This window comes from Narcine bancroftii, chromosome 5, assembly GCF_036971445.1.
Source record: "Narcine bancroftii isolate sNarBan1 chromosome 5, sNarBan1.hap1, whole genome shotgun sequence".
NCBI lineage: Eukaryota > Metazoa > Chordata > Chondrichthyes > Torpediniformes > Narcinidae > Narcine > Narcine bancroftii.
Genome location: NC_091473.1, coordinates 189,276,155 through 189,297,387, shown reverse-complemented (window position 1 = coordinate 189,297,387; position 21,233 = coordinate 189,276,155). Strand labels below are relative to the sequence as shown.

Sequence of the window (21,233 nt, the reverse complement as noted above, 5' to 3'; positions counted from 1 at the left end):
CCGATGGGAAGGGGCCCCTCGGCCCGTGTCCGATGGGAAGGGGCCCCTCGGCCCGTGTCCGATGGGAAGGGGCCCCTCGGCCCGTGTCCGATGGGAAGGGGCCCCTCGGCCCGTGTCCGATGGGAAGGGGCCCCTCGGCCCGTGTCCGATGGGAAGGGGCCCCTCGGCCCGTGTCCGATGGGAAGGGGCCCCTCGGCCCGTGTCCGATGGGAAGGGGCCCCTCGGCCCGTGTCCGATGGGAAGGGGCCCCTCGGCCCGTGTCCGATGGGAAGGGGCCCCTCGGCCCGTGTCCGATGGGAAGGGGCCCCTCGGCCCGTGTCCGATGGGAAGGGGCCCCTCGGCCCGTGTCCGATGGGAAGGGGCCCCTCGGCCCGTGTCCGATGGGAAGGGGCCCCTCGGCCCGTGTCCGATGGGAAGGGGCCCCTCGGCCCGTGTCCGATGGGAAGGGGCCCCTCGGCCCGTGTCCGATGGGAAGGGGCCCCTCGGCCCGTGTCCGATGGGAAGGGGCCCCTCGGCCCGTGTCCGATGGGAAGGGGCCCCTCGGCCCGTGTCCGATGGGAAGGGGCCCCTCGGCCCGTGTCCGATGGGAAGGGGCCCCTCGGCCCGTGTCCGATGGGAAGGGGCCCCTCGGCCCGTGTCCGATGGGAAGGGGCCCCTCGGCCCGTGTCCGATGGGAAGGGGCCCCTCGGCCCGTGTCCGATGGGAAGGGGCCCCTCGGCCCGTGTCCGATGGGAAGGGGCCCCTCGGCCCGTGTCCGATGGGAAGGGGCCCCTCGGCCCGTGTCCGATGGGAAGGGGCCCCTCGGCCCGTGTCCGATGGGAAGGGGCCCCTCGGCCCGTGTCCGATGGGAAGGGGCCCCTCGGCCCGTGTCCGATGGGAAGGGGCCCCTCGGCCCGTGTCCGATGGGAAGGGGCCCCTCGGCCCGTGTCCGATGGGAAGGGGCCCCTCGGCCCGTGTCCGATGGGAAGGGGCCCCTCGGCCCGTGTCCGATGGGAAGGGGCCCCTCGGCCCGTGTCCGATGGGAAGGGGCCCCTCGGCCCGTGTCCGATGGGAAGGGGCCCCTCGGCCCGTGTCCGATGGAAAGGGGCCCCTCGGCCCGTGTCCGATGGAAAGGGGCCCCTCGGCCCGTGTCCGATGGAAAGGGGCCCCTCGGCCCGTGTCCGATGGAAAGGGGCCCCTCGGCCCGTGTCCGATGGAAAGGGGCCCCTCGGCCCGTGTCCGATGGAAAGGGGCCCCTCGGCCCGTGTCCGATGGAAAGGGGCCCCATGATCCAAGCCTGGAGATCACAGGGATCCAAGTGCATTGCCAACAGTGACAAGGTCAGACTGAGGGCCCTCGGGCCAGATCACGTCCATCCGAGGTCCTGGCGCCGAGCAGGGCCCCTTACTCGGGCCGGGCCGCCAGCGAGTGGTGGACCATGTCCCCGATGGCCCCCAGCAGCAGCAGCCAAAGGGGCACCAAGACGCAGCAGAGCGGCAGCTCGGCCAGACGCTGCAGGCGGGCGGCCAGCGCCAGCAGGAAGGCTAGCTTAAGCAGCAGGGCGCACAGGCCCCAGGTCCGGCGCTTCAGGCCGCCGGCGCCGGCCCCGGGACGCTCGTGGGCCGCCTTGCAGTGGCCGGCTAGCCGGACGAGGAGCAGCACCAGCAGCGCGGCGTCGACGATCCAGAGCGGCACGAAGACCAGGAACCAGCTCCAGGCCAGCGTCTCCTCCATCTTCAGCACCAGCACGATGAGGAAGAGCAGGCCAAAGAGCCAAGTCAGCAGCACCCGCTGCGCCAGCGACATCCTCATCCAGGCCGGGGCGCCCCGGACAACCCGACGACAAGGCCTCACCAGGCGGACCCCATAGAAACCGGGCGTGAATCGGAAGTCGCCAGCTCCTCATGACGGATATGACGAACGAAGAGCTGAGGGGCTGAGCTTTCTGCGGGGCGGAAGATGCGCGCGTGCGCAGACTGGCGGGAGGGCGAGGAACGGACCGACAGAGCCGGCCCAGCGCGCGCGCTTTGGCCGCCGCGGCTCGGGCGCGCGCAGTCCCCTCACGCGAGGGTGGGGGCCGCGGGCGAGCCGACCGGCCGGCCAGCCGGGTGCGCGCGCAGCCGAGGCCGCTCCCGGCGGTCAGTGCGCGAGCAGTCGGTCGGGCGGGCGGGCAGGCATGGCGGAAGGTTCTGGAAAGCGGCGGATAAAAGTGACGGTGAAGACGCCGAAGGACCGCGAGGAGTTCGCCGTGTTGGAGGAGGCGTCGGTGCGGGAGGTGAGAGGCCGGGCAATACCCGCTGTCACCGTCGGAGGCTGCCGGCGTGACTCCCGGGCTGTGGGGCCTCGGGCCCTCGGTCCTCATCTACCCCCAGCATTATCCCTCGCCCCGCATCATTTCTCCCCTCCCTCTCCAGCCCATCAACCCTCTCCTCCCCCCCATCAATCCTCCCCTTCCACTCCCCCATCAATCCTCTCCTTCCACCCCCCCATCAATCCTCTCTTTCCCCCCCCCCCAATCATCCCTCCCACGCATCATCCCTCCCCTCCCCCCGGCATCCTCACCTCCACCCCGGCATCATCCCTCTCATCTCTCCCCCTCCCCCCGGCATCCTCACCTCCACCCCGGCATCATTCCTCTCATCCCTCCCCCTCCCCCTCCCCCATCAACCCTCCTCTCTCCCCATCAACCCTCCTCTCTCCCCATCAACCCTCCTCTCTCCCCATCAACCCTCCTCTCTCCCCATCAACCCTCCTCTCTCCCCATCAACCCTCCTCTCTCCCCATCAACCCTCCTCTCTCCCCATCAACCCTCCTCTCTCCTCATCAACCCTCCTCTCTCCCCATCAACCCTCTCTCCTCCCCCCATCATCCCTCCCACGCATCATCCCTCCCCTGCCCCCCCGCATCATCCCCCCCCGCATCATCTCTCCCCTCCCCCCCGCATCATCTCTCCCCCTCCCCCACGCATCATCTCTCCCCTCCCCCACGCATCATCTCTCCCCTCCCCCACGCATCATCCCTCCCCTCCCCCCCGCATCATCCCTCCCCTCCCCCCCGCATCATCCCTCCCCTCCCCCCGAATCATCCCTCCCCTCCCCCCCGCATCATCCCTCCCCTCCCCCCCGCATCATCCCTCCCCTCCCCCCCGCATCATCCCTCCCCTCCCCCCCGCATCATCCCTCCCCTCCCCCCCGCATCATCCCTCCCCTCCCCCCCGCATCATCCCTCCCCTCCCCCCCCGCATCATCCCTCCCCTCCCCCCCGCATCATCCCTCCCCTCCCCCCCCGCATCATCCCTCCCCTCCCCCCCGCATCATCCCTCCCCTCCCCCCCGCATCATCCCTCCCCTCCCCCCCGCATCATCCCTCCCCTCCCCCCCGCATCATCCCTCCCCTCCCCCCCGCATCATCCCTCCCCTCCCCCCGCATCATCCCTCCCCTCCCCCCGCATCATCCCTCCCCTCCCCCCCGCATCATCCCTCCCCTCCCCCCCGCATCATCCCTCCCCTCCCCCCCGCATCATCCCTCCCCTCCCCCCGCATCATCCCTCCCCTCCCCCCCCCCGCATCATCCCTCCCCTCCCCCCCGCATCATCCCTCCCCTCCCCCCCCGCATCATCCCTCCCCTCCCCCCGCATCATCCCTCCCCTCCCCCCCGCATCATCCCTCCCCTCCCCCCCGCATCATCCCTCCCCTCCCCCCGCATCATCCCTCCCCTCCCCCCGCAATATCCCTCCCCTCCCCCCCGCATCATCCCTCCCCTCCCCCCCTGCATCATCCCTCCCCTCCCCCCCGCATCATCCCTCCCCTCCCCCCCGCATCATCCCTCCCCTCCCCCCCGCATCATCCCTCCCCTCCCCCCCGCATCATCCCTCCCCTCCCCCCCCCGCATCATCCCTCCCCTCCCCCCGCATCATCCCTCCCCTCCCCCCCGCATCATCCCTCCCCTCCCCCCCGCATCATCCCTCCCCTCCCCCCGCAATATCCCTCCCCTCCCCCCCGCAATATCCCTCCCCTCCCCCCCGCATCATCCCTCCCCTCCCCCCCTGCATCATCCCTCCCCTCCCCCCCGCATCATCCCTCCCCTCCCCCCCCGCATCATCCCTCCCCTCCCCCCCGCATCATCCCTCCCCTCCCCCCCGCATCATCCCTCCCCTCCCCCCCGCATCATCCCTCCCCTCCCCCCCGCATCATCCCTCCCCTCCCCCCCGCATCATCCCTCCCCTCCCCCCCGCATCATCCCTCCCCTCCCCCCCGCATCATCCCTCCCCTCCCCCCCGCATCATCCCTCCCCTCCCCCCCCGCATCATCCCTCCCCTCCCCCCCCCGCATCATCCCTCCCCCCCCCCCCCGCATCATCCCTCCCCCCCCCCCCCGCATCATCCCTCCCCTCCCCCCCCGCATCATCCCTCCCCTCCCCCCCCGCATCATCCCTCCCCTTATCCCCGGCATCATCCCTCCCCCCGCCATGGCATCATCGCTCCCCTCCCCTCCCCCCACACCATCCCTCCCTCCCATCCCCAGCATCATTTCTCCTTCCCACCCCCTGCATCATCCTCCATCCCACCCCAGCATCATCCCTCCCTCTTCCCCCATCTCCCTGAGATAATCCTTCCCTCTTCTCCTCCCCCCCTCCCAGCATTATCCCTCCCCCTCCGGTATCACTCTTCCCCCACCCCCGGCATCATCTCTTTCCCCAGGACTTCCCCGCTCCTGTGCTTTCTTGGCAACCCCACCTCTGGCCTCTCTCCTCCACTGGCATCATCTCTCTACTGTCCTTCTGTGCCCTTCCAATTTTAGGTTATCAGTGATGGGTTGTCAGGTCGGGGTTGCCTGAAAGAGGTGTCATATGTGATGGTTTTTGTGGGGATGGGTTCTTCCAGATGTTTTACGTCTCTCCATGTTATGCAGGAGAAAAGTTGCGAGTCTGGAGTATTTTGAACCCAATTCCAGTTCCAATCATTGATGAGGCATCCTTCCCTGGGACTTCTGTTGGTTTCTTTCAGCCACTGGTTCACTGGTGTGGCCACTGATGCGCTGTAACATCTGTGGACCATGCGAGTATAGAGAAATTGGACAAACTGCATTGAGATGTTGAAGTGTTTGATGTTGGCAGCCGTGGTGAATTTCTTTGTTTTTCCATTAGTCTCCATTTGAGTGAGTGTTTAGTGTGCAATCGCCCCCCCCCCCCCCCCCCCCCCTTTACTGGGAGTGTTGGCCTGGATTGTGGGTTTGAGTCCCTCTCCAGAGAGGCTTGACCTCACAGAGTTTAGAAAGAGGTGGGAGACTGAGCTTTTAGGCAGCACCACTTTAAGAACCACCTTTGTCTCTCATTCATTGAAGTGCTGTTTGTTAACAGGACATCTCAAGCAAGATGTGGGCTGTTGAAAATAAATCCACTTTGGGTGGCATTCACAGTTGGAGCACAGCTTTGCGTCTCCCCACATTTTGCTCATACCTTGATCAAGCCCGAAACATTGGTTATGTATCTTTATCTTTGCTATATAAAGTGTACTGTTGGACCAGCTGAGTTTTTCAAGCATTGTGTTTTTTACACCAGAGATTATATCTTATGGTAATGAATTTTATTATTTATTGATGGGTCCCTTCTATTGGTGGGGATGAAGGGTAATGAGTCACAGGTGCTGGTTTCAGTTTAAATGCTAGTGAATTGGATTTCCTTACAAATATGACTTTTTTTTGAACATTTCTTCATGGGAAAACTCCTGCATTAATATTTTTTAATGTAGAGGTACAGCTCAGCAACAGGCAGATCCACGAGCTCCCACTGCCCAAATGCACCTATGTGACCAGCAAACCTAACCCTATACATCTTTGCAAAGGAGGAGGAAAGCAGAGCACCCTGAAGAAGCCCACACGATCACAGTCCTAACAGTCAGTGACTTATTCAGACCTGGGCTGCTGGTGCTTTAATGGCATTGTGCTCTCCATGCTGCACAAATTTCCTTGACTCTTTCCCCCCCCCCCCCCCCCCCATTTTCCCCTTTCCTGCCACTGTCTTTCTTTCTCCCTCACCTGCCTCTACTCCCTGTTGAAGTTTGTCTTTCTTGCAAAAAAGTACTGCACACATCTGATTACAGTCCATTATAAAGCACCAGCATAGTGCTGGATGATGCTACTGCTAGAAGCAACATTTACCTCCTCCCTCTGCTGTGCTGATATTTCAAAGCATTCTCTCGCTGTGTAAAACGTTTCAGGATTTCTTTTTCTCTGTTCCAGTTTGGAATAAATGGAATTTCTATGCATTCCCGTGTGTTCCCCTCCAGGACCTGTTGACTGTCAATTCAGACTTTATAAATAAGTGTTTTGAGAACAAAAAAACTCCAAAAAACAAGTGGATGAAATTCAGAGTTGAGTTTGGTGTGACTGTCTCTGTCTGACCTTGAGGTAATATTTGACAGTGGCAATAAATTTGTTATTGAAGAATGATAAATCCCCAAGACAGGAGGAAGTTGATCTCTGCCCAGACCTTGCTGGTGAGAGTTTTGAGGGCAGGTACCTTCAGCCACTTTATCAGGGATCTTTTCCCTTATCGTGTCAGGTGGAGATATTCCATTATTGCTTGTAGAACTTTAGATGGCATTGTTGTATGTTCCACCAGGAACCAGATGATCCAGCAAGTAATTAAGCATGAACCCAAGGCATTCTTCAATTGCAACACTGCGGGGTGGCAGGTAGGGGTGTGGAGATCTGATGTGACTGCTACTGAAGCCCAAGGCCTGTTAGAAAATCTACGAGCTAAGAAGCAGATGGATGCAAAGAGCAAGCATCTCGCTGATATACGAGACATAGGTCCTTCAGTGCTGCTGAAAGGTTCAACCCTGCCGTGAGTGAAAAGGAAGGACAGCTGCACTGGCAGGGGGAGTATGTTGAAAACTGCTCTGATGTGTCTGCTCCAATTCCCAGTTGGGGTGGGTGGTAGGGGAGCTGGGAAAGCAATCCTTGATTCTCCCCAATCCATCCCACTGGGAGAGCAAGCAATGTGCATCAGAGTGACTCAACTGCACAGAAAAGAAGGACAAATAGTGATAGATGTGGTTGGTGCGGCCATGCATCCACGATGGTATGTTGTCTCCCTGATGCTAGGAACAAGGTTACTTGAAAGGGGTGGGGGGGTGGTTGGAGGGCAAAGTACAAGATATTATGTCCCACATCGATTACTTGCTAGAAAGAAGGATTAAATCCTGCAGAGAGACTTGAGGGAGCTAAGGGCATCTGTTAAAGGTGAGCGGAGGAAAGTTCAGGGGGAGTTAGGTGTGGTGGGCGCCTGGAATGCATTGCTGAGGATAGTGATGGAGGCTGGTACAATATTCTTAGGTTGGCACATGGATGTCAGAAAAATAGAGGGTTATGGGTGTGAACTGGGGAACGTTTTGATTATTGTGCAGGTTTCCATTGGTCAACACAACATTAAAGTTAAAGCACGGAAACAGTCCCTTCTGGGCCACAAGCCTGTGAGGCTCGAATACCCTAATTAACCTACAACCCTGTATGTTTTCAACGGTGGGAGTAAAGTGGAATACCCAGAGATAGCCCACACAGACATGGGGAGAATGTACAAACTCCTTACAGACAGTGCTGGATTGGAACCCAGATTCCATTGTGGGTTGAAAGTCTGTACTGTTTTATTCCAAGAAATAAATGAAAATCAGGACCTCAAAGCCATAGGGTTACTCCTAGTGCTATGTCCTTAGATGTAGAGAGAGGAAGGACAGACAGCAGAAAAACAAGGATGGAAGTGGAAGTTTAAAAAGGTACTACACAAAAATAATGAGCAATGGAAACGGACAGGCAGGGTCGCAATAGAAGGAACAGTTGAGGGACTAAATGTTAAAGATACCTCACTTAGCATTGTTGATACATTCTTGGTAAGGACTAACAATGAAATGACGTTTAACGAAACCAATTTTACCTTAACTCAATGATTTAAAAAATCATTTAAGTTCCTATGGTTTATTTCTGGTCACAAAATCATAAAAATATTGACCCAAAACACTTCTAATATTAAACATTGGAATAAATATCTGCTATACAAATTATTTAATCAATATTGAATCAGTGAATGAAGGCGGTCGAAGTGGTGGTGGCTGGTATGGGGAGGAAGGGCAGAGTAGCAGCTTGGTCATCATCATCACAGAAGGTGAGGGTGGGAGTGTTGTAAGAAATTCCTGAGTGACCTGGTGCTGTCAGCGTGTGGGAGAGAAGCACAGAAACAGCTGTGATGGAAGAATGGCCACCAGCCTCATGGAGTTCATGGTTCTGTGATCTGCTGCTCAGTGGTTCAGTTCAAAACCAAACAATAACAAAGTGTGGCATGGTATTTATTTTTTTTCTCATCATTATTGTAGCAAAATCACATTGAATGAAACAACGTTATTCAAGGACTTACTTTCTGCGACAGGATGAAGACATTAACATTGCAGATGTTTGTAAATTGGTAGGATCCAGCTACTTTGACAGAAATGTGGCTGCAGAGTGCCCAGAGATGGGAACTAAATTTCAGGGTGTTTAATGATCTGGAGATGAAAATTAGCAAGTGCCTTTAAAAAAGAACGACGATAGTACAGTTGATAGTCTTGATGTGGCTGATCAGGTGTTGAAATAGAATCAGTTTAGGTCAAGTTAGAAGCAGTGTTGTAAAGAAAAGCTTGATGAGAAACAAAAACAAGATTTTTTAGAAAACTTATGTCAGTAGAATTTATGACCTTTAGCAGAATTTTAAAAATTTTTTTTTTTATTTTTCACACTATAAACTACATTGATCAAGATACATACATTTTCCTTTTCAAATATATACAGTGTCATTTTCTTCCCCCCCCCCCCCTTGCCATCCCACCCTCCCTACCTCCCCTCCCATTCATTTAAAGTTCAGAATCTAAGATACATTAAACCCGTCAAACAATGTTGTAACTCAATAAAAATGAACAAGAAATTCCACTGAGTCAATTCCTTTCATTCTCTTCTCCTTCTGTCATTTTAGGTGGTAGATGTCCCCGGTAGGTTTTCTCTATTATGTTTCATGTATGGCTCCCATACTCAAATATTGTAATATTATTTCTTAAATTATATGTTATTTTTTCTAATGGAATACATTTATTCGTTTTTATATACCATTGTTGTATTCTCAAGTTATCTTCTAATTTCCAGGCTGACATAATACATTTTTTTGCTACAGCTAGGGCTATCATAACAAATCTTTTTTGTGCAATATCCAAATCAAGTCCAAATTCTTTGTTTTTTATGTTACTTAGGAGGAAGATCTCTGGGTTTTTTGGTATATTGCTTTTTGTGATTTTATTTAATATCTGGTTCAGATCTTCCCAAAATTTTTTCACTTTCTCACATGTCCAGATTGCATGAATTGTTGTTCCCATTTCCTTTTTACAGCGAAAACATCTGTCAGATACTGTTGGGTCCCATTTATTTAACTTTTGAAGTGTAATATATAGCCTGTGTATCCAGTTATATTGTATCATGCATAACCTCGTATTTATTGTATTTCTCATAGTTCCAGAACATAACTTCTCCCATGTTTCCTTCTTTATCTTTATGTTTAGATCTTGTTCCCATTTTTGTTTAGTTTTACCATTTGTTTCCTCATTCTCCTTTTCTTGTAGTTTAATATACATGTTTGTTATAAATTTTTTGATTATCATTGTGTCTGTACTCACATATTCAAAATTACTTCCCTCTGGTAACCTCAGACTGCTTCCCAATTTGTCCTTCAAGTAGGATTTCAGTTGGTAGTATGCCAACACTGTATCGTGAGTTATATTATATTTATCCTTCATTTGTTCAAAGGATAATAATTTATTTCCCGAAAAGCAATTTTCTATTCTTTTGATCCCTTTTTTCTCCCATTCTCGAAAGGAAAGGTTATCTATTGTAAAAGGGATTAGCTGATTTTGCGTCAATATTAGTTTTGGTAGTTGGTAATTTGTTTTATTCCTTTCTACATGAATCTTCTTCCAAATATTGAGCAGATGATGTAATACTGTAATACGTTGTACCAATTTTTCATCCCATTTATATAATATATGTTTGGGTATCTTCTCCCCTATTTTATCTAGTTCTAATCTAGTCCAACCTGGCTTTTCCCTTGTTTGATAAAAATCTGATAGGTATCTTATTTGTGCGGCTCTATAATAATTTTTAAAGTTTGGCAGTTGTAAGACTCCTTGTTTATATCATTCTGTTAATTTATCTAGTGCTATCCTCGGTTTCCCCCTTTCCATAAAAATTTCCTTATTATTTTCTTTAACTCCTTGAAGAATTTCTCTGTCAAGTGTATTGGCAATGCCTGAAATAGGTATTGTATCCTTGGGAAAATATTCATTTTAATGCAGTTTATCCTTCCTATTAGTGTTAGTGGTAAGTCTTTCCAATGCACTAAGTCGTCTTGTAATTTTTTCATTAGTGGATAATAATTGAGTTTATATAGATGGCCGAGGTTTTTATTTATTTGTATACCTAGGTATCTTATTGCTTGCATTTACCATCTGAATGGTGATTCTTTCTTAAATTTTGAGAAATCCGCATTATTCATTGGCATTGCTTCACTTTTATTTGCGTTAATCTTGTATCCCGACACTTCTCCATATTCCTTCAATTTCTTAAATAATTCTTTTATTGATATTTCTGGTTCTATTATGTATACTATAACGTCATCTGCAAATAAACTGATTTTATATTCCTTGTCTTTTATTTTTATCCCTTTTATTTTATTTTCTGTTCTTATCAGTTCTGCTAGTGGTTCTATGGCTAACGCAAACAATAAGGGCGATAGTGGGCATCCCTGCCTTGTTGATCTGCTTAAGTTAAATTGCTTTGATATATATCCATTTACTGTCACTTTCGCCAATGACCCCTTATATAATGCTTTAATCCAATTAATATACTTCTCTGGTAAACTGATTTTTGCAATACTTTGAATAAATAATTCCATTCTACTCTGTCAAAGGCCTTCTTGCGTCTAAAGCAACTGCTACTGTTGGCGCTTTACTCCCTTCTACTGTATGAATTAAGTTAATAAATTTACAAATATTGTCTGTTGTGCGTCTTTTTTTAATAAATCCAGTTTGGTCTAGATTTACCATTTTAGGTACATACTCTGCTAATCTGTTTGCTAATAGTTTAGCTATTATCTTATAATCTGTGTTAAGTAAAGATATTGGTCTATATGACGCTGGTGCGAGTGGATCTTTCCGTGTCTTTGGTATTACTGTAATTATTGCTGTTTTGCATGAATCTGGTAAGCTTTGTCTTTTATCAATCTGGTTGATTACTTCCAGGAGGGGAGGAATTAATAAATCTTTAAATGTTTTATAGAATTCTATTGGGAATCCATCCTCTCCTGGTGTTTTATTATTCGGTAGTTTTTTTATTATCTCTTGCATTTCTACTATTTCAAATGGTTCTGTTAATTTATTTTGTTCCTGTGTAATTTCGGTAGTTCAATTTTAGTTAAAAATTCATCTATTTTGTCTTCTTTCCCTTCGTTTTCAGTTTGGTATAATTGTTCGTAGAATTCTATGAAATTTTCATTAGTCTCCGTTGGATTATATGTGATTTGTTTGTCTTTTTTCCTTAATGCCAATACCATTCTCTTAGTTTGTTCTGTCTTAAGCTGCCATGCTTGAATTTTGTGCGTTTTTTTTCCCCTAGTTCATAATATTTCTGTTTTGTCTTCATTATGTTCATCTCCACCTTATATGTTTGTAATGTTTCATATTTTATTTTTTTATCTGCCAATTCTCTTCTTTTAGTTGTGTCTTCCTTCATTGCTAATTCTTTTTCTATATTTGCTATTTCCCTTTCCAACTGCTCTGTTTCCTGATTGTAGTCCTTCTTCATCTTGGTTACATAACTTATTATTTGCCCTCTGATGAACGCTTTCATTACGTCCCATAGTATAAACTTATCTTTCACTGATTCCGTATTTATTTCAAAGTACATTTTAATTTGTCTTTCAATGAATTCTCTAAAATCCTGTCTTTTAAGTAGCATGGAGTTTAATCTCCATCTATACATTCTTGGTGGGATGGCCTCTAACTCTATTGCCAATATCAGGGGTGAGTGGTCCGATAATATTCTAGCTTTATATTCTGTTTTCCTAACTCTGTCTTGCATGCGAGCTGATAACAGGAATAGGTCTATTCTTGAGTATGTTTTATGTCTACCCGAATAATATGAATATTCGATTTCCTTTGGGTGTTGTTTCCTCCATATATCCAAAAGTTGCATTTCTTGCATCGATTTAATTATAAATTTGGTTACTTTGTTCTTTCTGTTAATTTTTTTCCCAGTTTTATCCATGTTTGAATCCAAATTAAGGTTGAAATCCCCTCCTATTAGTATGTTCCCTTGCGTGTCTGCTATCTTCAAAAAAATATCTTGCATAATTTTTTGATCTTCTTCGTTAGGTGAATATACATTGAGTAAATTCCAAAACTGAATATATCTGACATTTTATTATTACATATCTCCCTGCTGGATCTATTATTTCCTCTTCTATTTTAATTGGTACATTTTTTACTGATTAATATAGCTACTCCTCTAGCTTTAGAATTATATGACGCTGCTGTTACATGTCCTATCCAATCTCTCTTTAATTTCTTGTGTTCCACTTCAGTTAAGTGTGTTTCTTGCATGAATGCTATATCAATTTTTTCTTTTTTCAGTAAATTTAGCAGTTTCTTCCTTTTGATTTGGTTATGTATTCCGTTAATATTTAAAGTCATATAGTTCAACATAGCCATTTCATACTTTGTTTATCTTTCCTTTCCGTTTCCTCATCATCACCTTTCCTTCTTATCCATTTCTGCTTTCTTTTTTTGAACACTTTATAAGACAACATTTCTAAAACATCAAAAATTTCCCTTATTCTCCTATCTAAAATTTCTTTAACCCCACTATCCCCTCCCCTTCCTGAGTTGCCCTTTATCCCTTGTTGGGCAACCATATCTCCCCTCTCCATTTGGATTTGCGAATTCACTCGCAAGCGTCAACTGATTTCGCAGTGACCGTAACTCCTCCCCATCCAGCCCCCCCCCAGAAAAGATTTTAATTTTCATATACAACAAAGGTCACTCTCTTAATTCCCTCCTTACTTCCTCTCTTCCCTTTCTTTTCCTTGTTAATTCTTATCTATACTCTATATATTTTCTTTTAAATACACAAACACTCATGTACACACATATATACATATACACACACACATATATATATATGTGTTTTTATATATATATATGTGTGTGTGTATATATGTGTGTGTGTGTGTGTATATATATATATATGTGTGTGTGTGTGTGTGTATATATATATATGTGTGTGTGTGTATATATATATATATATATATATATATGTGTGTGTGTGTGTGTATATATATATATATATATATATATGTGTACATATAGTTCGTGGTCATTTTTGCTGTCATTACATGTCTTCATCTCTCTGTCTGCTTTGTAGTTGTTCTGCAAATTTTCGTGCTTGCTCCGGATCGGAGAATAGTCTGTTTTGCTGCCCTGGAATGACTATTTTAAGTACTGCTGGGTACTTTAGCATAAATTTATATCCTTTTTTCAATAGGATCGCTTTTGCTGCATTAAACTCCTTCCTCTTCTTCAGGAGTTCAAAACTTATATCTGGATAGAAAAAAAAATTTTGACCTTTGTATTCCAGTGGCTTTTTGTCTTCTCTTATTTTCTTCATTGCTTTCTCCAATATATTTTCTCTTGTTGTATATCTTAGGAATTTTACTAAAATGGATCTTGGTTTTTATTGTGGTTGTGGTTTAGGGGCTAATGTTCTATGTACCCTTTCTATTTCTATTTCTTCCTGTAATTCTGGTCTTCCTAGGACCCTGGGGATCCAATCTTTTATAAATTCTCTCATATTCTTGCCTTCTTCATCTTCCTTAAGGCCCACTATCTTTATATTAGTTCTTCTATTATAATTTTCCATTATAACTATCTTCTGAGCTAACAGCTCTTGTGTCGCTTTAACTTTTTTATTAGATTCTTCTAATTTCTTTTTTAAGTCCTCTACTTCCATTTCTACGGCTGTTTCTCGTTCTTCCACCTTGTCCACTCTTTTTCCTATATCTGACATGACCATCTCTAATCTATTCATTTTTTCTTCTGTACTTTTTGTTTTTTTTATTTCACTAAATTCTTGTGATTGCCATTCTTTTACTGACTCCATATATTCTTTAAAAAAATATATCCATTGTCTTTCCCTTCCCTTCTTCCATTTCTCTGTGTTCTTCCTCTGGGTTGGTCATCTGTTGTTTCTTTGATTTTTTTTTACTCTCTTCTTTCTTGTTCTCGTTGTTTTCTATGTTCCCCTCTTGTTGTGCTGTGGCTGTCATTCTCAGCTGTGGAGATTGACTCCTCAGCTGGTCCCCCCTCCTGTCAGTGTTTTTTTTGTCTTGCGCGTCGCGCATGCTTGGCTCCGTGAGCCATTTTTGTTGTCCCGAGCTCAGGACTTCGACTGACCTGAGGGAGCGGGCTTCTCTCTCCACAGCGGGCCTCCTCGGACAGGTAAGGCCTTCACTTTCTTCTTCCGATGTCTTTTCTTCTTCTCTTCTTCCCGTTACTTTCGACTTTTCTTTCTTCGTTGCCATTTTCTTCCCACCTTTACTTTCACTTTATTTTAATTTTCGTGTTTGTGCCTTTGCGTTTTCTCTGTTTTTTTTAAACTTTTCCGGAGAGGGCCGGAGTTCCCCAACCGGCCACTACTCCATCACGTGACTCCTCACCCCTTTAGAAAAATTGAGGGTGATTTAATCTACACACGGACTGGACAAATCAAATTAACGTTAACACTAGAGGATGGATTCTTAATGTGTTGAGTACATTGAGGAACTGGCTGTGGAATAGGCTAATTTACGTCTAGGGTTAAGACCTTCCCTACCTCTGCCTCCAGGCATGTTGCCTCCTTTATCCTTAAACAGCCCCACCTTCACTCTTGACCTACTTCTGTTCTTCACTTATGCATAGAGTCCTTAATCCTACTTGCCAAGTCCTTCTAGTGCCCCCTTCTAGCTCTCCTGAGTCCTTTCTTAAGTTCCTTCCTGGCTACCATATAATTCCCATGAGCCCTTTCTGACTTTTGCTTCCTTAATCTTCTATATGCTTCCTTCTTCCTTGTCATGAATTGCCTCACCTATTTTGTCAACCCCTGATCATTTTTCCTACCATCTTTTCCCTGTCTCAGTGGGACAAGCCTATCTAGATCCCTGAACAAGTGGTCGCTAAATGTTCTCCACATGACTTCTGTGCTCTTCCCCAAGAGCATCTGTTCCTAATTTATTCTCCCCAGTTTCTGCCTAATCCAATTTAATTAGCCCCCCCCCCATTAAATACTTTACTGTTTTATCTACTCGTACTCAGCTATGCCAAAGCTCAGGGAGTTGTCACTTTTGCTGAAATGCTCTCCCACCGATAGGTCTGTCATCTGACCAGGTTCAATACCCAGTACACAAGCCAAAGAGTAGTTGTGGATGATTGGTTAACAGGCTGCAGGGCTGTGACTAGCAGTGTGCTTCAGGGATTGGTGCTGGGATCATTGATGTTTGTCATCCATATCAATGATCTGGATGATAATGTGGTAAATTGGATCAACAATTTTGTAGATGACACTAAGATTGGAGGTGTTGTGGACAGTGAAGGTTTTCAAAGCTTGCAAAGGGATCCGGACCAGCAGGAAAAATAGGCTGAAAAATGGCAGATGGAATCTAATGCAGACTAACATGAGATGCTGAATTTTGGAAGGACAAACCAAGAAAGGGTGAATGGGAGGGCACTGGGAAGTGTGGTAGAATGAAGGGACCTGGGAATATAGACACATAATTCCCTGAAATTGGTGTCACAGGTGATTGGGTTGTAAAGAGACCTTTTGGCATATTGGACTTCATAAATAAAAGTATTGAGTATAGGAGGTGGGATGTTATGGTAAAGTTGCATAAGATATTGGTGAGGCCAAATTTGGAGTATTATGTGCAGTTTTGGTCACCTCACTACAGGAAAGACATCAATAAGATTGAAAGAGTGCAGAGAAGATTTACTAGGATGTTGACAAGACTCTAGGAACAGGGAAAGATTAAACAGATTAGGACGTTATTCCCTAGAGCGCAGAAGAATGAGGGGAGATTTGATAGAGGTACTTAAAATTAAAAGGGGGATAGACAGAGTAAATGTAGATAGGCTTTTTCCACTCAGGGCTGTTGCAATACAAACCAGAGGACATGGGTTAAGAGTGAAAGGGGAAAAGTCTAGGGGGAATGCGAGGGGAGCTTCTTCACACAGAGAGTGGTAGGAATGTGGAACGAGCTACCAGCTGAGGTAGTGAATGTGGGCTCAGTTTTAACATTTAAGAATTTGGACAGGTAAATGGATGGGAGAGGTATGGAGGGCTGTGGAATGGGTGCAGGTCATTGGGATTAGGCAGTAAAAGGTTCAGCACAAAGTAAAAAGGCCAAAGGGGCCTCTCCTCTCGTCAACTGGTCCACAAACTGTGGATACGTGACAAATTCTGCCCCATCGATCCCTCTTGCCATGAGGAAGTACCAGTCACTGATTAGGGAAGTTGAAGTCTCCCTTAAAAGCTATCCTTTTAATTTGCACCAGAACAAAATCTGCTCCTCAATCTCTGAAGGCTAAATGGGGGCTTGTAGACTACCCTCAATGGAGTGATCTCTCCATTGCTAGGTGCTTTCAAACTTCCTTGTAAAATGGGGCTATTGCCTGGTTAGTGCCCCACTCACAAAGCAGCTTGAAAGGGTCTGACCTGGTCAACGTTGTCCAAAGTCAACCGGGTCCCTGTCCTACCTCGGATGTAGTTAGGAAACCCAGTTAAACTTATCCAGGATGTGTCAACTGGTGACCTGAACAGAAAAATGGCCAACCCGGTAGGGAAACCCCTGCTGAAGTGTCTGCAGTGATCAGGGGGAGAGAGGGGTCGCTGCCAGAGCCCAGGGTGGAGAAGTTGGGGGGGGGGGTGAAGAGAGATTGCTGGCATGCGGGGAGAGGTTGATGCCAGAGGGGTCACGAACACGGAAGGTGGGAGAGGAGAGGGGTTGCTGCCGCGGGGGAGAAAGGAAAGAAGAGGGGTCGGCTGCCACGGGGGAGAGAAGAGAGGAGAGGGGTTGGCTTCTGTGGGGGACAGTATAAGCGGGGTCGGCTGCCACAGAGGAGAGGAGGGGTTGGCTGCCATGGGAGAGAGGAGAGGTGTCGGCTGCCGCAGGGAAAGAGTGGTGGGGGGGGAGGAGTGCAGTTGATGGTGGGAAGGAGAATGACAGCTGGTGGGGGGACGGGGGTGTCAAGTTTGCGTGACGCGTCACTTGCAGAGTCATTGCATGGGTGGGATCTCCCTTAAATCGCCAGGATGGTGATTTACTGGGGTAACCCCCCCTCAGTTTAAAAGGTGCTGGAGGCACATTTGCCCCACTAATTGCACCTGGATCCTAGGAGGTCTACCAAGGTGCTGCAATTTAAAAGCACCTACTGACTCCGTAGACAATCCCTCCACAACATCCTCCCATTCTGTTTTACAATCCCTGACTTGTAATGCTAATCCTCCCCTCTTTTACTTCCAATCCTATACACTTTGGCCCCAGGACACAGGATTTCATTTGTATGAAGAATCAAAAATTCTTATCACAATTCTGGATTGCAAGCCCCTAATTTTGATCACCCCACCCCAATTTCAGACATTCAGGTGAAGAAGCGTCACTTTCCATCTTTGCTGTCAAACCCATAAAGACGTTATATTTCAGTGAGCCCTTGTATTTTTTTCTGCACTCTAAACAGCCTGCTACATTTTTCATGGAACTCTGGAAGATAGTAACCAGGGTAACTGCAACATCTACCTTTAAAAACCCAAGGATGGAGGTCATCAGACACTGGATTTTTTGACTTTTAGTCTTAATATTTAGAATATCAGATTTTTATTTATGCAAATCTATTTATGAAGGCAGATTTAAAAAAAATGAATTGCCTGCCATTTTCTTTTACCCTCATAATTTCATTTTTTAATGACTGAAGATCATTTGACCCATCAAATCCATACCAGCTCTCATAAGAAACTTCATTCTCCACTTGTAATTTTCCAGATGTTGGGGTCAAGTGCAATGCACAGACGTGCTGGAGAAACTCAGCAGGTCATACGCAGGAAGTAAAGGGTAACTGACATTTTGGGCCTGGGCCCTTCATCAAGATATGAGCAAGCAGGTGTCTGAATAAAATGGTTGAGGGTGAGAGGAGGAAGGGATAGGGGAGGAACACAGGCATATAGGTAAGAGGTCATTGGGTGATACAGGTGGGATAGTAGAAGAGAATAAAGCTGAGAAGTGATCAGGGAGAGGGAAGGAAAGGAGACCGGGAAAGAGAGAGTCTTGTGGGTAATTAATGAAAATTGGTCCTTTTTATTCAGACACAAAGGACTCAGGCCTGAAACATTGGTTACCTTTTACTTCCTATAGATGCTACATGACCTGCTGATTTTTTCCAGCACTTCTGTGTATTGCTCCCACTTCTGTTTTCCCAGTAGCCTATTCTAGCCACATTCCCATCAACTCCCTCCCTTAAAGGAGGAGTCACGTGATGGAGTAGTGGCCGGTCGGGGAACTCCAGCCCTCTCCAGAAAAGTAAAATAAAGACAGTGAAAAAACGAAGGCACAAACATAAAAACCAAAATAAAGTGAAAATAAAGGAGTGGAGAAAATGGCAGCGAAAAAAGAAGTCAAAAGCAATGGGAAGAAGAGAAGAAGAAAGGACGTCGAAAGAAGGTGAAGGCCTTACCTGTCCGAGGAGGCCCGCCGCAGAGAGAGAAGCCCGCTCCCTAAGGTCAGTTGAAGTCCCGAACTCGGGACTACAAAAATGGCTCACGGAGCCAAACAAAAGTGCGCAACCGCGCAAGACAAAAATAACACTGACGGGAGGGGGACCAGCTGAGGAGTCGATCTCCACAGCTGAGAATGACAGCCACAACAAAACAGCAAGAGGAAGACACAGAAAATAACGAGAGCAAGAAAGAAGAGAGTAAAAAGAAATCAAAGAAACAACAGATGACCAACCCAGAGGAAGAAGACCAACACCAAGACACTTCTAATAAAAATAAGAAGACCAAAAATACCCAACAAAATAAAACAAACAAACCGACAAGAAAACCAGAAGAGACAGAGGTAAAGGACACAGATCCTGGAGTGGACTCAGAAGAAGAGGAGGAAGAACACAGAGAAATGAAAGATGAAGGGAAGGGCAAGTACATGGATATATATTTTTTTAAAGAATATATGGAATCAGTAAAAGAATGGCAGTTACAAGAATTCAGTGAAATAAAAAGAGTAAAAAGTACAGAAGAAAAAATGAGTAGATTAGAGATGATCATGTCAGATATAGGAAAAAGAGTGGACAAGGTGGAAGAACGAGAAACAGCCGTAGAAATGGAAGTAGAGGACTTAAAAAAGAAATTAGAAGAATCTGATAAAAAAGTTAAAGAGACACAAGAGCTGTTAGCTCAGAAGATAGATATAATGGAAAATTATAGTAGAAGGAACAATATAAAGATAGTGGGCCTTGAGGAAGATGAAGAAGGCAAGAATATGAGAGAATTTATAAAAGAATGGATCCCCAGGGTCCTAGGAAGACCAGAACTACAGGAAGAAATGGAAACAGAATGGGCACACAGAACATTAGCCCCTAAACCACAACCAGAACAAGAACCAAGATCCATTCTAGTAAAATTCTTAAGATATACAACAAGAGAAAATATATTGGAGAAAGCAATGAGGAAAATAAGAGAAGACAAAAAACCACTGGAATACAAAGGTCAAAAATTTTTTTCTATCCAGATATAAGTTTTGAACTCCTAAAGAAGAGGAAGGAGTTTAATGCAGCAAAAACGATCCTATTGAAAAAAGGATATAAATTTATGCTAAAGTATCCAGCGGTACTTAAAATAGTTATTCCAGGGCAGCAAAACAGACTATTCTTGGATCTGGAGGAAGCAAGAAAATTTGCAGAACAACTACAAAACAGACAGAGAGAGAAAGATATGTAACGAGAACAAAAATGACCACAAACTATATGTATTTGTGTATATAGGTATATATATGTGTGTGTGTGTGTGTGTGTGTGTGTGTGTGTGTGTGTGTGTGTGTATGTGTGTATGTATATATTTAAAAAAAAATAGAATATAGGTAAGAACTAAAAAGGGGAAGAAAGGAAGTATGGGGGGAATTAAGAGAGTGACCTTTGTTATATATGAAAATTAAAATCTTTTCTGGGGGTGGCTGGGTGGGGAAGAGTTACAGTGACTGCAAAATCAGTTGACGCTTGCGAATGAATTCGCAAATCCAAATGGAGAGGGGAGATGTGGTTGCCCGACAAGAGATAAAGGGCAAGTCAGGAAGGGGAGGGGATAGTGGGGTTAAAGAAATTTTAGATAGGAGAATAAGGGAAATGTTTGATGTTTTAGAAATGTTGTCTTATAAAGTGTTCAAAACAAGAAAGCAGAAATGGATAAGAAGGAAAGGTGATGATGTGGACAAAGGAGTTAAGGGTTATGGGGATAAGGCTGGAAAAGGGTACTGATAGTAGTGATCAGCCATGATCTGTAAAATGGTGGTGCTGGCTCGACGGGCCGAAGGGCGTACTCCAGCTCCTATTGTCTATTGTGTATTGAGGAAACGGAAAGGAAAGATAAACAAAGTATGAAATGGCTATGTTGAACTATATGACTTTAAATATTAATGGAATACATAACCAAATCAAAAGGAAGAAACTGCTAAATTTACTGAAAAAAGAAAAAAATGATATAGCATTCATGCAAGAAACACACTTAACTGAAGTGGAGCACAAGAAATTAAAGAGAGATTGGATAGGACATGTAACAGCAGCGTCATATAATTCTAAAGCTAGAGGAGTAGCTATATTAATCAGTAAAAATGTACCAATTAAAATAGAAGAGGAAATAATAGATCCAGCAGGGAGATATGTAATGATAAAATGTCAGATATATTCGGAGTTTTGGAATTTACTCAATGTATATTCACCTAACGAAGATCAAAAATTTATGCAAGATATTTTTTTGAAGATAGCAGACACGCAAGGGAACATACTAATAGGAGGGGATTTCAACCTTAATTTGGATTCAAACATGGATAAAACTGGGGAAAAAATTAACAGAAAGAACAAAGTAACCAAATTTATAATTAAATCGATGCAAGAAA

General features: G+C 46.4%; 2 protein-coding genes across 3 annotated transcripts in view; one reads left to right on the top strand and one right to left on the bottom strand.

Moving 5' to 3' along the window:
* Nucleotides 1–1,024: 1,024 nt before the first annotated feature.
* On the bottom strand, nucleotides 1,025–1,877 carry LOC138762875 (transmembrane protein 60-like). The gene has a single exon (XM_069936394.1). The coding sequence runs from the start codon at nucleotides 1,789–1,791 to the stop codon at nucleotides 1,384–1,386; it is 408 nt and encodes a 135-aa protein (XP_069792495.1). The 5' UTR covers nucleotides 1,792–1,877; the 3' UTR covers nucleotides 1,025–1,383.
* A 157-nt stretch (nucleotides 1,878–2,034) lies between these two features.
* Nucleotides 2,035–21,233, top strand: part of ubqln4 (ubiquilin 4) — a 58,748-nt gene continuing 39,549 nt past the window's right edge. Inside the window, exon 1 of one of the 2 annotated variants that reach the window (XM_069940283.1) lies at nucleotides 2,035–2,254. In XM_069940283.1, the coding sequence (XP_069796384.1) occupies nucleotides 2,156–2,254 (99 nt within the window). In that variant the 5' untranslated portion in view covers nucleotides 2,035–2,155. The remainder of the gene's footprint in view (nucleotides 2,255–21,233) is intronic. The other variant, XM_069940282.1, reaches the window with a different exon arrangement.